This window comes from Aplidium turbinatum, chromosome 3, assembly GCF_918807975.1.
Source record: "Aplidium turbinatum chromosome 3, kaAplTurb1.1, whole genome shotgun sequence".
Taxonomy (NCBI): Eukaryota; Metazoa; Chordata; class Ascidiacea; order Aplousobranchia; family Polyclinidae; genus Aplidium; species Aplidium turbinatum.
In genome coordinates this window covers 13694240-13717090 of record NC_137474.1, presented here as the reverse complement: position 1 = coordinate 13717090, position 22851 = coordinate 13694240, and the positions used below count along the sequence as shown (strand labels likewise).

The 22851-nt window shown below is 39.9% G+C and overlaps 1 protein-coding gene across 1 annotated transcript; it reads left to right on the top strand.

Moving 5' to 3' along the window:
• The first annotated feature begins 11886 nt into the window (after window positions 1–11886).
• LOC145767068 (tyrosine-protein kinase FRK-like) lies at window positions 11887–17856 on the top strand. Its single transcript, XM_082578813.1, has 5 exons — window positions 11887–12069; window positions 13959–14050; window positions 14873–15034; window positions 15967–16107; window positions 16192–17856. The coding sequence occupies exons 1-5, from the start codon at window positions 11953–11955 to the stop codon at window positions 16499–16501; spliced, it is 822 nt and encodes a 273-aa protein (XP_082434939.1). The 5' UTR covers window positions 11887–11952; the 3' UTR covers window positions 16502–17856.
• The last annotated feature ends 4995 nt before the right edge of the window (window positions 17857–22851 follow it).

The window sequence follows — 22851 nt, the reverse complement described above, 5'->3', positions numbered from 1 at the left end:
AGAACAAAAGCTTCTTGTGCAGAACTGCCGATCGTGGAAAGGGAAAGCTATCATTTAAAGACGTACTTCTTCAAGTATGCGTAATTGCATTTGAATTTTGTGTTGTCTGGAAAAGTTTTAGTAGAGTTACAAAACAAATCTTGCTTTAAACAAAGTCCATGAATTCCGAGTGTACTTTTTTAATTCTTTGGGATTTGGCCATGGTTCAATTAGAGATTAAAGAGTAGTATTTAGAGATTAGTATTAGATATTTGCATATTTAAAATTGGATAATATTTGTTTTAGCAATGTTTGGAACGTGGTGATGCAAATGGAGATTTAGTTAGAATCAGAATAGAAGGTGCATGTAGCGACTTGCATGCAGCAGAAGCGAGGTATCAGTGTTACTATTTATTATTAATGAGTCATTATAGTTTTTGAAATATAAATGATATCTACCAGCGTACAGCCTTTTTTTGGTAGGTAGCACAGTGATCTTCTCTGAACTTTGTTTTTGTCTGTGTGGTGCAATATTCCTTCTTAATAAAATAAAGCAACTGTCTTTAATTGCCCATTGTTTTGTTTATGTCATTTATACAGGTACCATGAAAAATGTTTAAAGTGATTCCAGAACCCCAAAGAGATCGCATCAGCAAAGGGTGATAATTCTATCAATTCACCAGAAATCTCTGCTTTCAAGTACGTTTCGAGGTCATTTAGAAACCTTCCAGACAAATCATTATCATCTTTGGAGCTTCATGAGATGTATAGGGCCCAAGGAGGGATAGAAGGAAACCGATCAAGATTTATCACTAAATCGAAGGATCACATGAATGAAGAAATCTATGTCTTTTCTTGTCCAGGAGTAGCAAGCATTATGATGTTGAAGCGAAAAGCGTCCCATTTGGTAAAGGTTGTTTCTGAAACCGACAACGATGATTCGTCAACGAGTGTCCTTTCAAAGAAAATAAAGGAAGAGATTCGTAAGCTGCCACATTCCAAGAATGAATAAAGTGTTATTGAACCAGAAAATCTCATGGATGAATGCAGCGAGACTCTGATGACTTTCTTGTCAAATATTTCTCCGACTTAAGAAAGAAGTTTACCTGCTGCTATGATTAGATATATATCTTCCGCTTTTACAATTGGCACTTTCACTTCTAGCAAATGACAGGAAATTGATTGAACACTTGCATGAGTACGGGATCACATCTACGTATCAAAAAGTCCGAAGATTCAAAATATCGGCAGCAGCATCAAGTGACAACAACGATAATGAAGTTAAGTCGAGAGATGGTCTTATCCAAATAATTGCAGACAACTTCGATGCACATATTCATTCCCAAAATGGCTTAAAACAAAAGCACAATATGGCAACAATCGTTGCTCAACCAACACCAAAATCTGAACCGTCGAAGACACCCATTCCGAGACTGAAACAAGAGAACTTAAAAGGTGTTGAACTGAAAGAAACTGAAATGAAGTATTTCAAGGGGCAAAAGAACCCCCTTATGCCAGAATCATTTTGCAAATACCAAATACTGCCACTGAAGATATTGTGTCATCAAGCTTTGAGTTTAAATAGAAGTAGATGTGACGATCTTTCATTTATCAAGAAGTATCATGCATCAGAGTTATCTCCTGACTTCAATGGATATAATTGCAGGCAGCTGCGAGAATCTGGCATCTCGTTGAAACCAAAATCCAAGGTAACTTTCTTACCACTCATCGATAAAACATCATCTGATCCCTCAACAATTTTGACTGAGATGCATGAGGCTGAAAGAATCACTGCTCAATCAGGGAACGGATTTACTGTTTTCACATTGGATCAGCAACTTTACAAAGTAGCTTTAGATGTTATCTGGTCTCATGCGTTACGATGGAACCACATTATTCCAAGACTTGGTGGTATGCACTGGTTAATGAGTTTCATAGAATGTGTTGGAGTTCTAATGGAAAACAGTGGTCTTGCCCCTTGGTTACAATCTGCTTTTGCAAGTGTACCGAAAATGATGACTGGCAAAAAGGTCCTTATGAACATGCGCGCACTACGTTTTGCTGTCATGGAATTGCTTAAGAGTTTCATGGATGATGTACAGTATATTTTTTTGAAGATCTGGAGAAAAGAATGGAATTTTTAGCACAGAAGAGTATGATTGCTGAGCATTGGATTAACAATCTGATACGGCCAGTTCTGCTTATAATGTTGTTTGTACGAGCAGAACGAGGAGAATTTCCCCTACATCTTTATGCATGTCATCAAATGATTCCTTACTTCTTTGCTGCTGGACATATGAATTATGCAAGGTTTGGGTTATGTTATCTGCTGACAATGGCAAGGTTACCATTTACAATCCTCGACCAGTTTTTGAAAGGAGAACATGTTAAGCGCCAAAGAGAAGACATATGGAATGGTATTTGGTCTGACATGATGATTGAAACCTCCTACATGAAGTTCGGCAAAGGTCCTAATGGAATCATCGGAAAGACAACAAAGCCAAGAACCTTGCAAATCTGGGCCAAAAGTCAACACTCATGCAATGATGTAGGCTACTTCAATCTTTGGATGACATCAGAGAGAATCAAAAATGTACAATGCCAACCCACAAGGAAGAAACAGAAGTAAGGATGAAAGCAGATCTTACAGACAAGGTAAAGCTCCAAAACTTTCTTGAAACATGCCTTCATCCTCTCGATTTTTCAAACCATCCAGAAAGTGCTTTTGATATGTATGATATCATATAATAGCAAGCTTAATCTTTCCATAGCTTCGATCAATGATAGTCACGTCACATGATACACGAATTCATTGTTTCACCCTTCAATTTGGCTGCTCCATCCACTTTTAGAAGAATGAATTAACAGCCATGTTTAGTGGTAAAAAGACAAGGATTGTCATGAACATGAAAAACTCTAAGACAAACTCTCTTCTTTTTTCAGCTTCGAAATGGAACACAAAAGCATGTTCCTGTTCGAAATCAAAAATTGGCTGTATACCGATTGTTGTATTTCCAGACGTTTAATATAAAATAAACAATAATAATTGTAGCGATAGCCAACCAAGTGAGAAAACCATTTACCTCTTGTTACTTACTAATAATAATAATAATGTTATGGTTTTATTTATTGTCGCTCTACAACAGCTAAGGTCTTTTAGCGACAGGGCTCATTTTCAATTTATATCAGGTTTACGATGTTATCACATTATTACCCGACTCACTCTCACTGCGCTATGCAGGATAGAACACAATCGGTACCGTTTTTAAAGTCTTCGGTTTGACCCGACCTGGAATCGATCTCAGATCTACCAGCACCAGAGCCGAAGGCGAAACCACTCGGCCACTGAGCTGGTTTGTTACTTGCTAATAATAATAATAATAATGTTATGGTTTTATTTATTGTCGCTCTACAACAGCTAAGGTCTTTTAGCGACAGGGCTCATGTTTAATTTTATATCAGGTTTTTACGATGTTATCACATTATTACCCGATTTATTCTCACTGCGTTACACAAGAAAGAACACAATCGGTACCGTTTTTTAAGTCTTCGGTTTGACCCGACCTGGAATCGATCTCAAATCTACCAGCACCAGAGCCGAAGGCGAAACCACTCGGCCATTGAGCTGGTTTGTTACTTGCTGATTCAGTGTATAAAAGCAACGCAATATATAGTAAGAAAGAAACGCAAAACAATCAACTAAGGAACGTGGTACAGAACGCTCAATTGATTACACGCGCAGTGCGGTGGTAATCAATTCCAACGTCTGTACCAGAAAACGCTGAACTGTGATTATGTAGTGACGCTGGTCACGAGTTACATATATTCAACGTAAATAAAATGACGACTATAACACCTCCCCCGATAATTTTTATACATAAAGAAAAATATGAACAAGACACCGAATTAAACAATAACTCTCAAAGTCCGAAACGGGCCGGAGGTCTGCGGCGACGGCTCGACCTTCGTGGGTTGTGTGACCCGAATTCCGGTACAGTCGGTGTGTCGTCCGAATCCGTTCGAGCTGAGGTGGAAACAGCGGAGGAGTCCACTGTTGGTGCAGGAGTTTCTCCCGGCTCTTGGTCCTCCGATGATGCATAGCGAGGTTGCAATTGGTCCATATGGCGCCTCCACGTCGGACCATGTGGCAGCAGACGTACAAGGAAGATTCGGCTACCCTGTCGCTTAATCACCTCGGCTGGAACCCAACGAGGATCCTGGCTCCGTCGTGGAGTGAATGATAGCGCGTAACAGGGATCTCCCGGTTTGAAATGTCGTTTTGTAACTTCAGAGGCGTCCGCGTTGTGAGGGTTTTGTCGGGGTACCACTTGAGACGGTGTGGGGAGAAGCGTGTCGATCTTGGTTCGAATCTGACGATTGTTGAGTAATTGGCTTGGAGAGTAGCCACTCGGAGTGGGCGTGCGTCGATACTGCTGTAGGAATTCCAAGACTGCTTGTTTCGGGGGCAGGAAAGATTTGCGAAGTGCTTGCTTGAACGTACGTACGAGGCGCTCCGCCGCTCCATTGGTTTCCGGATGGTAAGGGGCACCCGTGATGTGTACCATACCCCTCTCCTTACAGAAAGTTTGGAATTCTGTGGATTTAAAAGTAGTAGCATTATCGGTAACTACAGTATGGGGATAGCCGAAATGAGCAAAATCTTCTTCTAGCAGGTTGATAGTAGCTGTTGAAGATAAGGAAGTAGTAGCATGAATACAAGGGTATTTAGAAAAAGCATCAATGCTGAGTAACCAATGGTAACCCATGAATTCTACCGCATGATCTATGTGTAAGCGACTCCACGGTGCTTCTGGAACCGTCCATGATTGGACCTGGGTTTTAGATTGCGGTTGATATTCGCCACAGGTACTGCACTTGTGACAAAGTTCCGCGATGTCTTGATCGATGTTTGGCCAGTAGACGGACGTTCTTGCCAACTGCTTCATTCTCTCAATGCCGAAATGTCCTTCATGAAGCAACTGAAAGACGGAAGGACGAAGTTTGGAAAGGCTGACCACTCTGGAACCGTAAAGTAGACATCCGTAACAAGTAGAAAGAGAGTCTGCGTACTTACGGAACGGTTCGACCGGGTCTTGTGGAGAAGACTTGGCCGGCCTTCCTTCATGAATGAAACGCATTACCGTGGAAATGATAGGATCTTTAGAAGATTCTTTACGCAGTGAGGCGGCATTTGGGGTCTGGACCTGCAAATCCAAAGCATCGATAACACAGACGATATCAATGTCATCCGCACTTTCCTCTTCATCGAAGACTTTATCCCCTCCTGCTGGTAAGCGACACAAAGCATCAGCGTTTTGATGATCCTTTGTCTTCCTGTACTGAATAGTGTATGTAAATTGCGACAAAAAGAGTGCCCAACGAGCCAAACGATTTGCTGCCAAAGAAGGTGTCGATTTGGTCGGGCCAAAAAGACTAAGCAATGGTTTATGATCTGTGACCAAAATGAATGATCTACCAAAAAGATATTGATAGAATTTCTTTAGCGCAAAAATTATCGACAAAGCCTCTTTCTGAATTTGACTATAGTTTCTCTGAGAGGCTGTTAATACTTTTGAAACGTTTGCTATAGGCCGTTCTGTGCCATCTGGGTAACGGTGAAACAAAGTAGCACCAATGCCCACACTAGAAGCATCACATGCGATACCTACCGGAAGTGACGCATTGAAATGTGTAAGAACCTCATCAGTAGATAGATGATGCTTCAGCTGAGCAAAAGAGTTTTCCTCTTGTTTTCCCCATCTCCAAGGAATGTCCTTTTTCGTGAGATGGTATAGTGGTTCTGCTACAGTAGAAGCGTTCAACGGTAGAAACTTCGAATAAAACTGTAAGGAACCTAAAAACGAACGAAGAGAAGATACGTCAGTGGGGGCAGACATCTCCAGTACGGCGTTTACCTTGGGACCTTTGGAGATGCCCTGCCTGGACAAAATGTGTCCGAGATACTCTACCTGAGGTTGTGCAAACTTACACTTGTCTTTCCTACACCTCAGGCCTTTTGAGTGAAGTCGATCGAGGAGCCGTCTAAGATTCTGGAGATGCTCCTCAGCAGTAGTGCCACTGACAAGAATGTCGTCTAGGTAGACTGCAACCCCTGGAAGGTCGGCTGTAAGGTCGTCCATGATCTTCTGAAAATAACCTGGAGCAGAAGATATGCCAAAAGGTAAAACATTTTGTAAAAGTACGCCACGGTGAGTGCTTAATGCGAGTCGTTTTCGACTGTCAGGACCAAGTCGAATCTGATTGTAGGCATCAGCCAAGTCTATCTTGCTGAAACCGTACCCACCACCCAACTTTTGCATTAAGTCTTCTGGTAAGGGTAACGGGTGACGATGGGTCTCCAGGGAAGGGTTCACCGTGACTAAATAATCGCCACAAATGCGTAACTTGGCCTTCGCTCCTGAAGAGTTTGAAGGCTTACGGACTGGAACAACCGGTGTGCCCCAATCGCAAAACTGAACTGGTGTCCATACACCACGTGCAATGCCCGAATCATAGGCTTGTGCTAAGTCCTCCTTTAGCGCGAAAGGTACAGGCCTAGGTTTGAGAAAAACAGGTTTAGCATCAGACTTAAAATCTATGTCTAGTTCATAATCTCGTAAGCACCCGAGTTCAGGCTTAAAAACATCTTTGAACTCGTCACATAAGAGGGAGCATGCCTTCTCCAGACTCTTATCAGGTTTGTCGCATGACTGGATGCTCTGTAAAGTAGAACAGTTAGACAGAAGGAATTTATCGATAGAAATTCCTAAAGACGAGATTGCATCACGACCTAGCAAGTTTAGTCCTTTGACTGTCGTGACTACAAAAGAAATATTATCTGACCTTCCCGTGGAAGGACAAGTTACCTGGGCCGTGAAAGAACCCGTGATTGGTACTAGATGCTTGGTAGCAGATTGGAACTGCGACACTGGTGCTTGCACTTGAGGTGCGCCTACCCGAGTCCAGACGTCGTTGGAAAGGAAATTTCCATTCGTAGCAGTGTCCAGTTCTAAGTGTGTGGTTACCAAATTAATGGAGATCGGTACTTCCAACTTTGAATTTCGAGGTTTTCTGCAAGAACTAGAAAGCATGTTAATTTCCTCGATACAATTTACCTTAGAAGGTTTGAACTGTCTAGCTTTCTTTCGACAAACACTCTGTAAGTGTCCCGTAATATTGCAGAAATGGTAAGTGGCTTACTTAAACCTACAGTCATTGGCGTTGTGGTTGGAATTACCACAGCGATAGCATTCTTTATTTTTAGAAAAAAAGAAAGTACCTGTAAGTTGCCTAGTTTTTGGAGGTTTGCTGATGGTCCTTACTTTCGCAACTGGTGCTGGTGGAGTGCCGTAAACAGTTTCTTTGGCCACCTTGGCTGCCTCTTCGGTTTCTGATGCAACCTCTACCGCACGTTTGAAAGTAAGTTCATCAGCTCTGATTTTGAATAACGCCTTAAGCACCGCCTCGTTACCTATTGAACAAATAAAACGAGTACGTAAAGCTTCGTCCAATGGGTTTGAAATGGACGAGAAGTCACAGGTGGCAGCTGCTTGGCGTATGCGGACGGCTAGTTCTTGAGCTGTTTCACCAGGCTTGCGCTTCATTTCGCTCCAGAAACGGAATCGCTCCCTCACGATGAAGCGACTTTCGTCTGATCTTGGTGACGTTGTTCTTGTTCTTGGTGACGTTCTTCTTGTCTGGCAATTTGCTCCTTCGTCTGGCGTTCTTGGTTGGCAATTTGTTGTTGTAGGACTTCGATCAGTTTCTCCCTGTTTCTAAAATCCTGTAGAAATTCTGTAAAAATCCTGCCGGCGACGCCAGTTAAATGTCTGTTGTATTTCCAGACGTTTAATATAAAATAAACAATAATAATTGTAGCGATAGCCAACCAAGTGAGAAAACCATTTACCTCTTGTTACTTACTGATTCAGTGTATAAAAGCAACGCAATATATAGTAAGAAAGAAACGCAAAACAATCAACTAAGGAACGTGGTACAGAACGCTCAATTGATTACACGCGCAGTGCGGTGGTAATCAATTCCAACGTCTGTACCAGAAAACGCTGAACTGTGATTATGTAGTGACGCTGGTCACGAGTTACATATATTCAACGTAAATAAAATGACGACTATAACACCGATTTTTGTACATGCAGCGATTGCGAAAATGAATGGAATGTTGGCAATAGTCCGAGTGAGAGTGACAGCGACGAAGAACTTTTATCTGCTAAAGAATGACTATATATGTATTTTGTTAAATAAAAAGAAGAGTTCAGCAGTTTTTCAAAATAATGCTTCTCCAAATCCCTTTTTTTCTTACGATTTTTTTATAAAAAAAATTGAGAATTGTTAATTTAAATAACTTAAATTCAAAGTGATTAGAACTTTTAAGACCTCAATATTGCTAATCTGGACAAAAAGTCCTTTAAAATGATATATAACATGCCTATGTTTGGACCAATTGAGATTTTTTCCAAGTTTTGTCTTGGCAGATTTTCCGGATTTTCCGGACTTTGGAAACCGAACGAAATCGGGATGTTGCCCAGGGTTTGGAAGGTGGCAACATCTCTAAAGTTGTTCCTATAGGACCCCTCTAAGTATTTCTACAAAAAAGTTCCACTCAGTATTCCAGTATAGGTTGACTTTAAAAACCCACTTTCAGCCCCGGACTAAATTGAAAAGATAACCGGCCTATTGCAGACCAAGTCTTATACCATCAGCCACATGATGGAGCTGGTTGAAAACTCAAAAGTTAATTACCAGAGGCTTAGAAATGAAGGACAATTTATGCAGCTATACAAGGAATCTCAGCAGCAAGTGAATAGCTTAAGCTTAGCTAAAACCAAAATTTCAAGAAAGGTCTGTGAGCAAAGTGCTTTCCATGACCTCGCTTCTCATTACAGAAGGCAGTTCGAGGCTATGCATCGATTGACAGCATAGTGCAAGGCCTCATCCACTGCTTCAATAGTGAAGGAATTAAAACTTACCAAATGCTTGAAGAAGTTTTAACATCTGCCACAGGCTACGACCAGAGGTGGGCAGTAGTGCGCTACTTTTTTGGTAAAAGTAGCGGTAGCGGCGCTATTTTTTTTTCAAAGTAGCGGGTAGGGGGAAAGGCGCTACTTTTTTTCAGTCGCACTCCAGCTACCCGCTACTTTTTAATTTAAATTGAAAAAATGCTTGTTTTTTGGCAACATTGGAGTGGTGCAGCTATATAATCGGTTTGGTTGCAAAGTTTCGGTCTTTTCTAGCTGACGTCAACTTCTTCGGCGAATATCTCCGAGTGATGAAGCCTATCTGCCAGGCTTTAGACGTTCTCCAAGGCGAGTCCAAGGCGTATTACGGAGTCTTGCTTCCAACCATTACAATTTGCGCAAAGAAGTTGATCGAGATCAGTGATCTTGTGAGGCTGTGAGGAGTTGAAAGTGAAAGTCCTTGAAGGGGTGAAGAAACGATTCAACAAGAGCTTCAACGACATGAAATGCGCTGTCTTCATCCCTCCTTCAAGACGTCGTGGCTACAATTTCTGCACTACGTTTCCACGGATGATGCTGATGCACTGCGAGAAAAAGTCAAGACAGATGTAATTCGACTGTTGCGGAGACATCAAGACGGGTTGATACTGAGAAGAGTGACATCAGCACCAGTCACGACGCCGAGGATAAATTTTTTGGTATGTTGGCGCCATCTCGTGAAACGTCGGTGCAGAAGGAAGCAGCAATTGTGGACGCCTTTTTTTCGGACAGGAGCAAGTACTTGAGCTTTTCGAATACCGAGTTAAAACATCTGTTCATTAAATACAACACCCCCATTCCTTCCAGTGCTGCGGTGGAGAGACTTTTCTCTGTTGGAAAAGATGTGCTTATAAGTCAAAGCGGGCAGGACTTAGTGACTCTCATTTTGAAATGCTCGTGTTTTTGAACGATGCGTAACAATAAATTTCCCTTAGAATGTGTTTTCTATAACGACGTTAAAATGACAGCGTAAACGAATGATAACATTCGTTTTCAAGGTCATTTTTGAGTCATTAGGGACGAGTGTTTCCTATTGTCATTTTAGACAAAAGTAGCGGAAGAAGTAGCGGTAGCGCGCGCTACTTTGGTCCGAGTAGCGGTGGCGGGTAGCGTGCTACTTTTGTAAATTGGTAGCGGGTAGCGGTAGCGCGCGCTATTTTGGTCCAAGTAGCGGTAGCGAGTAGCGCGCTACTTTAAAAGTAGCGGGTGCCCACCTCTGGCTACGACAATGCTGTTATTTACAACGTTGGAACGATGACGTGAAAATTTTGGGCCAAGATTTAAGCCACTTCCATCAGAAATTTGGGCCGATCAAGTATTTGTGCGATGCTCGAAACAAGTTAATGGGACTTAAACCTATTGTCAATGAGTTGTATATCAGTGTGGAAAACTGGTAAGATTGCTATTGGTCAATGGCCCTTCTTCTACAGAAGCTGAAAGATCGTTTAGCTCGCTACGCCGCTTAAAAGCATGGATCACAATGACTGCTTTAAGACTCAATTCCGTTGTCATGTGCCATGCCCATCAAGTGTATTTGGATGAACTAAGTGCAGAAGAAATCTGCAAAAACTTTGTTTTCAACAATGCACAAAGATTTAGTCTTTGGGGACTTTTGACTGTTCTGCTTAGAATAGAAGCAGAGTGCACACAGTGTTTTGTTTGAGTTGAGGTGTTCGTTTATAATGTTATTTCTTTATAGTTTTTGTGAGATTTTTGTACAAGGTATTACCTGGGCCTAGATGCTGCAACTTTTCCTTTCACTGTGGATGTTATCGTGTTGTACTGCATTCATGCAATTGTAAATTAAGTTATACATTAAAGCTTTGACCTTGACGCTTTTAACCTTTTAAATCTAACCTTTTAGCGTCTGAAGTGCGAAATTTGGAGGACTTGAGCCAAGGAACAATACAGAAAGATGTGATGCGATAATCCAATAACCCCCTTGGCGATGTCAAAACATCGTTCCCGTCACCCGCCCCTGCTTAAATTACCTCCCTACTCCCAGGAAGTGTTCGGAGCCCCTGATATTCCAGACATTTAAATACGTTTCAACATTTCTCCCTGACGCAGATTTAAACTCTAAATTCCCTAACATGTCAAGGAAACTCCTGAAGTATGGCAACTCCAGTTTGAGGTTTATATTCAGTTTGAGCCCTTTTGGTGAGAAAGTATAGTGTAACTTAAAAATCATTGAGAGGCACGTGCCTTCTGCGCCCATGAAACGCTTCGGTACTAGTCAAGCGTAATCCAATTTATACCAAGATTGGTAATAGTTACTGAATACGTAGCCTATATTTGACACTTAGCCTTAAAGGTGGATGTTAAAATAGGATGCCAGAACAAGGCTGATGTCACGACGTTGTGATTTTTAAATAGCCTATAATGATGTTTACAGTCGATGCAACTGTTTGTCTAACTCTAACTGAATCGAATAACTTGAAGTTAAGTGTTTAAGTGTAACTTGAAGATATTAAATTATTGCTATGTCAAAAAGATTCAAATTGAATCGAATGCCTCCCCATCAGTTATAAAATCCTGCGTACGGCCCTGCACATAGGGATCAGGATGGCGATGTAAGCTACGCGTGAAAAAACGTAGCCTATGTTAATTCCAGCCTTTTTTACAATGTTGTCAAAGTCAATACCAGAGTGGTGTAACTTATGTATGACGTAGTAAAGTTGTGTTGACAGTGCAGCTATGACAAAAGTATCGTATGTCATGGCTGAGTTGATTCAGCGAAGAGAAAGAGAGGAACTGTAGGCTACTGTTAAACATTAATCACTGAAAGAAAATAGTAGCTTAACTTAAGGCTGTTTGACGCTGCAGCAATTCACTTTCGTAATTTTTACAGATAAATTTAAGTATATCGTCATAATCAGTGTTATTAAGTATGCTAGAAACAAGTGTTGTAAAAATTTTGATTACATAAAAAGACGTAATATTGATCAGTGGATACGTGATGGGTGGAAAATCCAGCAGGCAGGCTTCAAGGCATAATCATGAAACCAATGACAAAAAGACTGAGGAATGTATAGAGAAGTTACCTTATTTTTATTCCGAATTGTCTCGCAGTCAGGTATGGCTTTCTTTTTCACAGTAGCCTCACATTGTTTTTACATCGTTTCAAAGTCGCCAGACAATAAAACGATGTAAATACGACAAATTCTTGCTGGCTTGGTAAAAACTAAACTTAGCTTATGTATGTCCGAAGCAGAAAACACAGTGCAAGCTCAAGCATAGGCGTCGATTACGCGTGAGCAAGGGGTGGCGCACACACCCCTCAAGTCTGAGACTAAAAGGGGGCAGAATATATCCCCTCTCCGGTTTTTCTTAATATTATTTTAAAAAGCTGTAACAACTTTCTAAGAAAACTGCCAGTTTTGCACAATTTACACGAATACACAAGCTACCGTTGTTCAAATTAAAAAAAATCAGCTTCGCTAAACGTCTTGTAGTCGCATCGTGCTTTTGCAATTTCAACTCATTTGTTTAACGTTACGTCACGACCTAACCTGGAATGTCTGTTAAGACATTTCGCAGTATGTAGTCTAACATTCTAGCGAACTTGAGTTGAAACTATACAGCCACATACTTTTTCATAACATATACATTTTTTGTAACTGGCCACAAACTTTTTTCGTAACCGCCCTTGCGTCCAAAGCCCGAAACTACCAGGAACAACCTATCAAAAACTTTGTCAGTTCAAGGATAAAGATTCAAAACCAACCAACCATGCTTCACAGTAACACATAACAGATCCGCTCCGTTAGCTCAGTGGTTACACGCCCGGTTAAAGATCACGCGGCGCTGGTTCGGCTCTCAGGGTGTGCGCTTGAGCAACGCATTTCAGGACTGCACTCCATTCAGCGGCACCTAGTGAACGGAATAATTACCCGGTAACAAGACTTCAAACAATTGAAAAACTTCACTCTGCCAATCTCGGTAACTGGCCCTGCGTCAAGAGCCTGTACAAGTATGCGAAACTACCAGGAATAACCTATCAAAACTTTGTCAGTCCGAGGATAAAGATTCAAAACCAACCAATCAACCAGATTCAGTTATAAAAGCAAAAACGCGTTTGATAAAATGATAAAAAGGTCCGCCTCGATAGCTCATTTAGTTGAGCGTTTGATTGTGAACAAAGAAATGTAAAAATTAAGCAAGCATGGTTCTTGGAGTTTGCATGAGTACCGCACAGTAGCTTTCCTAGGGAGGTCCAGGGGATACTTTTAGATCCGGGCCTGGGGTGACTTTAAGGGCCCATAACCTTTGAAGAAACCACCTCGTATTCGTCGGATATACTGTACATTATTGAATTTTTCTTGGAAGTGTCGTAGTTTGTGGTCTGAGAATCTCATTGGCACCGGGCCCAAATTATCGTCTCAATGGGCTTGGCAACGCATTCTAAGGACGGTTCTCTATTCAACGGATCCATGTAGGTTGAATAGTAAAGGCTTAATAGGCATCAACACTTCAAGAACAAGCGGAAACGATCGTTCAACTCTTCGGGTGTGTGATTGAACAATAGGCTACACTTCAAGGACAGCTCTCTGCTTGTGGCCTAAGGAGCTACAGTAGGGGAGCTACGTATTTGAAGTAGGCCTAATGGTCAAAACTAGACACATAGTGAACTGAAACTTGGTTTATAGACTGCTTCTTTCTGCACCCCAATAAGACACCCAACCAGTAGCATTTACAGGGGGGTACATGGGGTACTTTTGAATCCTTGGACAGGTATTATTTTAGGGGCCCGTAACCTTTCCAAAAGGCTCGGGAACTTAAACTTAAAGAAACCACCGCATATTCTTTGAATAAAGTGCGTTTCTTAAATGTGTTTTGATTTGGGACCCGAGAACCCCATTGGTACCGGGCCCAAATTATCCTCTTAGCGGTTCTGCACCTAGCGATATCTCCACGCCAAAAAGTAAGACCAGCTCACAATAACTTTGTGTACACTTATTGCAGGCAGAAGACGTGATGCGTCGTCATATCAATTATGAAGGGTCTTTCTTGGTACGATTGAGCAGTCTGCATCGACGCTATGCCATCACCGTGATGTAAGAAACTTCACTTAAACTTTCCGGAGCCTATGCGTTTTGTATGCGACCGGGCATTAAATCGTAATTACAGCCATGAAAGAATGTAGGTTCACTGTGTAACCACAGTTTCTTATCTTGCCTCTTTGCTTACTGCAGCGAAAAGCTATAGTAACTTGTGAGGCCTGACTTGTTTTTCATCACAATTACTTTAACAAGCTTTGAATAACTGAGATGGAAGGCCTATTTTCGGATGGAAGATTAAAACAGCAATAAAAATAACTTTATTTCCATACTAGTCAGTTTAATGTTATGCAGCTGAAAGACCGATATTTCAAACCTGGTTTTTGGTTGCTTAGGATTGAACTGACTAGTGTAAAATAATTTGATCTGTAACTTAATGCAAGACACGGCTAACCGTTTCGTATACGTTAAGCATTGTAGTCTAATAGGTTGGACTTGGACACTTGTCAAAAGATGTTTCTTCCATTTATTTGATTTTTGGAAAATGTTAGGACTGAAATAGAGTGCAAAGTTGGAATGATAGGATGAAAAACAGTTGTTCATCATTCCATTCAAATTTCACCATCCTGAAAAGAGCCCTTGAGGATCTGTTGAAGTTTTTAATGATCCTTAAATGCATTGATTTGAAACAACACAAAATTTAGGTAGTCTACTTATCCATATAGGCTAGCCTACATCTTCTTTAAAAGTTTCAATTCTAAGCACTCCACTTTTGCATTTAGGTGTTTCGTAGACTTGATAATATTTGAAAAAGGATCTCTGGATACATAAGGTTGGACCACTGATCTAAAATTTAAAACAAAAACTTACGATTTGTAGAGTGGCCGGAAAAATTGGCCACGTTTCCATTCACGCTCCAGATCAGAACTGCTTCTACGCCGAAGATGATCTGCAATTTACAAAACTGTCGGACCTCATCAATCATTATCATGACGTGAATCTTCCGAACAATACAAATGAAGAATTGCAAGCAAAATTGAAGTAAGAGTATGTTGGATGGCACGATAAAATCATGGTGTATGTTGTACATAGTGCTACATCTAGCCTATAGCCAATGGAGATGGGGTGCAGTCTAATCGCAACCGAGCTACAAAAAACAAAACCATTTACAAAAATACTCAACAGGTTAATATCTTGTATACAAAATAAAGCATTTTTCTGAGTTTCAACAAAGCAAAGGTTGTGGGATAAATGGACACAACGCAAAAGTTAATATTCGAAAAAAACAACAACTTGAAAGTAGGTCTGAGGGGCTTGCCCTTCAAATGATTTTGACAAATTTAATTTTGTTTTGGTCACTTTTGTGGGATTTCTAAGTGCAACAATGTTTTTTAATCAATACCTAATTTGTTTTAGAGCTTACGCTTTAGTTTGTTTTTGACACTAAGACTATGTTGTGCTTCTAATATTGATTGCAAATTGGGATCGAAAACATCCAACTTGGATACGAAACTGTCCTTGACTCCATAACAACGCAAAAATCTATAGAATTGTTTAATACAGGACGCCCTAATCTTTTGTGACTCAGCATCAATTACACTGCGAGTCTTCCGAATGCAGCCCCATATTAAAAAATACTGAGAACAAAATAATATGAAGTCCAAAACTATATCCTGAACCATTCCTGTCAACGCCACTGGATGCCAATATCGAATATCTTCGCAATTAATTCAGGAGCGTTTAAGGTTCATGTAAGCCATTTAATGTCGAGCTTTGTAGCGCTATTTTCAAATAGCCAAAAACCTTTGGGAAAACTATATATGCGTGGTCTTTTGGAGCCAAAAACTTTCTCCAATTTCAAATTTTTGTTCCCAATTATCGCAAAATTTTTCTAAGTATTAGCCTACTAAGTTGGGACAAAATTCTTCATCTAGCAGCACTTCTACAATCTACAGTAAATTTTCCTTTCTTAGATATCCTGTATATCGCTTTCGAAAGCCGATGCCGTTTCCTTTTCAACAAAATGCCATTATCTACGGCATACGACCGGAGTCCGGAAATAGAGCTTATGATTCAGTTGGTGAACATATCGAAGCTTGGCGTAGACGGTGGAGGTAAGTTTTGGTTTCAAAATGTATTTAGCCTTATTTTACCGCTGAAAAGTAAATGAAAACGTTATAGATGATTTTTAACTTCAGATTTGACGATTCACCACCAATGAGCATTTTTCAAGATGAAAACGGTCAAGCTATCTCTTTGCGTATTCCTCCGCGATGCCCTCGCAATCCTATAGTGGTTTCTGCATCTGTTGAAGATGTAACAGAACCCAAACAGGTTATAGATACTCCAACGGTTTCACCATCCAGATACTTGCAACCTATGAGGTATTCTAAACAAGGACGTCAGGACCAATGCAGTTTGCATACTGAATGTGCATCAAACCAGATGTCAGCGCAAGTTCAATATACACCAATGATGCCAGTAGCAGTTTATGATCAATGGAATTAGAACATTTACCATCATGAGTCTGTGTTTGGTTGCGCCATATTATTTATTGTTGATTTAACCTGGCTGTACTTAGAGGTGTACAAACCGTGCGAGCTTGTGTAGGGATCTGAAATGGGAGGCAAAATAAATACGACTATCAATTTGTATTTGGACATAGCCTGCTGCTGCATCTTAGCCTATTATTGCTGTCACATTAAGTTTCAGATGCACAGCAAACAATTGCGGGATAGTTTACTTATTTTACTCTTAGGCTATGGTTTGCTATCAGCACTTCAGGTTACGTCTTGTAGCTTACAGGGGGAGAATCAAATGCAAGACTGACTTTTGATATTGATATTGTAAGCCTATTGCAACACGGCCTGCTCAGCTTGTTTTTATTTTGTTTTTTTATTTTAAGATTTTTAACCTTTGTTGGCGGCATAGGTACAGTTGTAACTCTTCCGTTTTTAAATTGTGGTAGCTTTATTACTGGGCGCCGTATAGACCTGGAATTTTCTGACATCTTTATATTTTGGAGTTAAATTGCGTCCGCCAAATTTCAGAAAAAAAATCTCCACACGTTCCGAAAATAGACGGTCAAGTTGTTTTGCATATTTTGTCGAATTAATGCAAGAAAAAAGACATAATGTTTATGTTTGAAGGAATAGAATTTTTGTTATGATAAAAGAATACAAAACACCTTATTTACAATTTCAACAATGACACAGGAAGCTTTTTATTTATTTTCAAATATAACAGTTGTTGTCTTTGCATGTAAATGTTCGTCGCAAACAACACGGCTTTTCCTGGTTTTACGTTGTTTTCGCTTCTGGTCTCTGCAGACATTAGCAGCTCCAAACAATCATAATTATTAATAATAAGATATGTCTTGAGTAGTGTATTGAAACGTTCAGACCAACAAAAACCATACAGAAAGTAGGTTATACCTATGCGCTAATTTTCATGCAACGTAAAGGTACAAATTGTACCTATGCCGCCTAATTATCGTTGTAAAATTATGTCGCTGGACGAAGGTTAAAGGTGTTGTGTAGGCTACCTACGTATTGTGCATTCAAGCGATGTTTCCTTCTCTGTTATGTTTGCTGCAAGTTGGCATTGGGCATTGCTCTGTAATAGGTGTGATGTCTAGGCTACATTGTTCATATTGTCATATAGAAACTAGAAAGCTTGCAACATATTCATCTACTTCTTTCTTACAATTGGCTAAATGACGTTGTAAAAATGCCTTTTTTCGTAAATAAAGTCACGCTCTTCGCTTTACAAAATGCGTTTTTAACAATGTAGGCTATTTCTATATCGTCATTTAGCCTACTTGTTCTGAAATTCTGTATTGCAAAAAAATTAATTATCTGTAACACATAGTCTTTAATTCAATTTTTGTATAATGAGATATTTAAATACCATTTAGGGCTACTTTTTTGTATAATTAATACTTTTTTAGTTTTAATCGGAGATTTAGTGAGCCATATTTGAATTAGGTTATGTAGCCTACTCACTATGTCCCTAGTTTTGACTTCTCAGTTCAGTTTTTTTTTCTAACCATCACAAAGTTCGAAAATTGAAGTGTGGGAAAATTAGTTAGTTAGGGGGAGAACCTCCATCATTGGGACGATTCTACAATGGGACACTTGGTCTCCCACGCTTGGTTGATCAAGCGAAATCAACGTACATGACGAATTCCAATTCGCCATGTAGTCTATAGCTTGTACCAACAGTGGGATCCTTCAATTTGCACGCATGACTGGTTTGTTAAAGAAAGTGTGTTTTTTGATACCCAAAGTAAAAAAAGATAGGTCATTGGTCTTGAAGATATTTTTGTACCGACTTGGCGAAGCAGGTTGAAAACGCATGGTAGCATAGTCTATATGTCTGGTAGTTCTTAGGACAAAACGTTGTTGTCAGTGAGGTAGTCTTTAAGAATCTAGCTGATTTTTTTTTCATTTTCGGACGGCATCTTACAATGGGACAGCAGGTCTTGCCCATCAATGGGACACTGTAAATCAACTCGACTCATTCGTAAAAAGGGAAACACAGATCCTTTAACTATGAAAACTGTAGTTGAAAAAGCAATACAAACCGGAAAAAATAGACCTGTAGCAAGAGAATTTGACATACCAAGATAAACATTGAAAAACTGGATTGACACATACAAAAGAACCCAAGCAAATAATGCTCAAAGCAATCTACGTTTTCAACCTCATTATGGTGTCAAAAAGATTTTTAATGATGAAGATAAGAAAAATTTAGAAAACTTTAATAATACACTACAGTAAATATAATCAATAACAAAGTGAATATCAAGTTTATAATATGTATTTACACAGAAAATAAATTCTGTCCCATTGTTAGAAATTGCCTGTCCCAATGGTGGAGCCAGATTCAACAATGGGACGTTTTGAGTAACCTTAAAAAAACTGTGGGTTATTTCTAAACCACTGGAGATAATGAAATCAAACCAAGTGTTATTTGAAAAAAAATGCGTTGGCAAAAGTGTTGCAAAAAAAAACCCACTGCATTTCTTTACAAAATTAAAAAAATTAGCAAAACGCAAAATTTGTCCCATTGATGGAGGTTCTCCCCTATACCGTATACCAAAACATAGCGAAGGTCTAGAAAAAGGTAGAATCGATAAAACATTATAACGTGCAATGCATAATACCCAAACAGGACAATCTGTATATAATATTAATATATAGCACGGTCGCAACACCTTAGCAGAATTTTAAAATTTTACAAAACGAAGAGACAAAAATATAGAGCAAGTGAATTTTTCAAAAGTTTATATGAGTAAAAAAAGAAAAACAAGACAAAATAGACAATTTACTATGTTGAGCAGCAGTTTGACCAAATAACCTCTTTCAGATAAAGTGCAGTAAAAGTCATCGTGGAGTTCACAATGTGTCGAGACAGATTATTTGCAGACTGCACTAAGTATTCTGTGTATTTAATGTGCAACTTCAAGACTTCAAAGTTTCATCTCCGATAGTGGCCTCCATACAACCTAAATGCTTGCCAATCGAAATATGTGCTTGAAATAGGCCTACAACCTCTGTAATGCCTAAGCAAGACCATAAACAGATCGCCATAAACCTTTTTGCCAGAATGCCTAAAAAGTGATCAAAACAAGAAACACCCTCTTTAGGCCTAATTATTTTTTCAACTTCCTCTACTTTTTTCTACATCCGCTACTGCATTGTCAGCATGGCCTGTTAGGTGTAACTATTTATTTTCTAAAAAATCTTAACAGTTGTTTAGCCTACTTTTTGCTGAAATGATGAATGCAAATTTTCCCCAACGCTGAAAGAGTGATAGGCCACTGTAACAGATAAGCAATACTGCCTCATGTGGATTTAACACGCTCCACTGATTACTGCACTGTGCCGATCAAACCATTCATTATTATGTGATGTTTACAGCTGTGGTAGGTCACCAGATTTTAGAGTAAATGAATCTGCCTTCATCTTGATTTACGAAGAGCCCACAAAGATCAACTTACCGTTATACGTAAGTTATGAACATTACATGGTGTCAGAGTGAGATAAGAAGTTGGTAGACGTTAATTTGGACTGAAGTTATCCAACTGGAGTGACCAGTACGTTTTGCGCTAGTAATCCGTACATTGTAAAAAACATGTCGGAGTTAAGGCAACCAAAGGAAATGAGCTTCTCTGTGACAAATATTGCAGAAGCATGGCGCAAATTCGAGCGTGCATATCGAGTGTACCACGTAGCAGCTGAACTCACCAAAAAGGCACAGGAAGTCCAGATAGCCAATTTTTTGAATGCGGCTGGAGCTGAGGCCCAGGAAATTTTTGACAATTTCGTGTTCTCCAATGAAGAGGGAGACAAGAAAGATATTCTAGAAGATGTCCTAAAAAAGTTTAAGACCTACTGTGAGCCACAAAAGAACGAAATATTTGAAACGCATCGCTTCCAGCAACGCACACAGCGGGAAGGAGAAAGCGTTGATTCATGGATCAATGACTTAAGAACCATTGCCACAGGATGTAATTTTGAGACTGTACGTGAAAAAGAGCGAAACTTAAGAAATCAAGTAGTGTTTGGTGTGCAGGACTCGCATGTGAAAGAAAGGTTATTGCAAATGCCTGATCTAACATTAGCTAAAGCACTGGACATATGTCATGCGGCAGAAGCCAGCAAGGATCACATGAAAGTAATGAATTCTGCAAACGGACATGCTATCAATGCTTTGAGCAAGCACAGTACTAATACTAGGCACAATAATTTTAAACGTGCAGTAGCAAAAACTGATTATAGCCCTACTAAGTGTAAATATTGTGGTGGTAAACATGCTCCTAGAAAATGCCCAGCTTACGGCAAAGCGTGCCATAAATGTGGTGGACGTAATCATTTTTCTAGTGTTTGTAGGAGATCAAATGACAGTGCGGCAAGACATGTACCCGTGCATGAAATTGAAGCACAAAATGAGGATGTAGGTTTCCTGAGAATCTCATCAATTAACAGTAACGAAGAGTTTACATCCAGAATGAAAACTCATCTTACCGTTATTGATGGAGATAATCACAAATTTTCTGTCTTGTTTAAACTAGACACAGGAGCCGAAGCCAACGTGATACCGTTGAAATTGTTTAGTGCCATGACTGGCCAAGTACTAACTAAAACCAACACTAAGCTTTGTGGTTTTGGAAATCTAAATGTGAAGCCTTTAGGCACTACTGTGATTAAATGTGCAAATAAGAACGGTGATTACTTTGATTTATTGTGCTATGTTACTGATGTTGTAAACTTATCGATAATGGGTGAATCATCGTGTGCGAAACTTAATTTAGTTAAGCGAGTGGATGTATGTAGTGAACCCTTATCACGTGACAGCGTAAACACTAATTATGCTAATGTTTTCACCGGCGTTGGTACCTATGCAAAGGAGTACCACATTCAGATAAAGCCTGATGCACAACCTGTAGTTCAACCACCCCGTAGAGTCCCATATGCAATACAGCCCAAACTGAAAAGCGTCCTGGACAAGCTTGAAGAGGATGACATCATTGTGAATGTAGACATCCCAACAGAATGGGTAAGCAACTTGGTGGTAGCTGAGAAGAAAAACAAAGACTTGCGTATATGCTTAGACCCCAAACCACTTAATGCGGTTATCATGCGCGAACGTCATAACATCCCGACGCCAGGAGATGTACAAGCAAAGTTATCAGGGAAAAATGTTTTCACTGTTATTGATATGAAGAATGCGTATTGGCATGTGAAGCTGAGTGACGAATCATCCTATCTCACAACATTTCACACGCCATGGGGTCGAAAGAGATTTTTAAGAATGCCCTTCGGTATTTCATCCGCCAGTGAAGTTATGCAGAAACGAAACGAAGAAACGTTTGGCGACTTACTGGGTGTACATGTTATTGCTGACGACTTGATTATCGCAGCCACTGATGAAATACAACATGACGAAATTCTTCGAAGTGTGCTCAACAGAGCACAGGACAAGGGTGTGAAATTCAACAAGGACAAGATTCAATTTAAAGTCAGTACTGTTGAATACATGGGAAATTTCGTGTCACAAGATGGGTTGAAGCCAGACAACAAGAAAGTATCTGCCATTGCAGACATGCCTCAACCAAACGATATTGCATCTCTGCAAAGATTTTTGGGAATGACAAAATATTTATCGCAGTACATACCGAATGAGTCAACGATTACAGCACCCCTTCGTGAACTTTTAAAGAAAAACGCTGAATGGAAATGGACAGATGAACACGACAAAGCGATGACACACTTGAAAACTGTGTTAACAAGTAAGCCAGTTTTATCGTTTTATGATGTAAACAATCCGGTAACAATTCAGTGCGATGCATCACAGAGTGGGTTAGGATCTTGTTTATTGCAAAAGGGTAAGCCTATTGCATATGCGTCCAGAACAATGACATCAGCCGAAAAGAATTATGCATAAATTGAAAAGGAAATGCTTGCCATTGTGTTTGCAACCGAGAAATTCCATCAGTATGTGTATGGAAAAGAAGACGTGACTGTTGAAAGCGACCACAAACCGCTGGAAACAATCATGAAGCAACCTTTAAACAAGGCTCCACCGAGACTTCAAAGACTGATGCTGAGATTGCAACCATATGATCTTCGAGTAAAATTTGTACCAGGAAAGTACATGTATATGGCTGACACGTTATCGAGAGCATATTTACCGGAGACATCAGACAATGCATTGAATGAAGAGCTTGAGTATGTTATACACTCACTGATTATAAATTTACCTGTTTCTTCTCCGAAACTTGAAGAATTCCGAAAAGCTACAAGGGAAGACCCAACCTTACAAACCATATCCAACTACTGCTTGAATGGATG

Excerpts from the sequence above, each read along its gene's own strand:
- LOC145767068 (XM_082578813.1), top strand. The coding sequence starts at position 11,953 with ATGGGTGGAAAATCCAGCAGGCAGGCTTCAAGGCATAATCATGAAACC. Across the intron at positions 12,070-13,958 it reads CCGAATTGTCTCGCAGTCAG|GCAGAAGACGTGATGCGTCG; the intron begins GTATGGCTTTCT and ends CACTTATTGCAG. Across the intron at positions 16,108-16,191 it reads GCTTGGCGTAGACGGTGGAG|ATTTGACGATTCACCACCAA; the intron begins GTAAGTTTTGGT and ends TTTTAACTTCAG.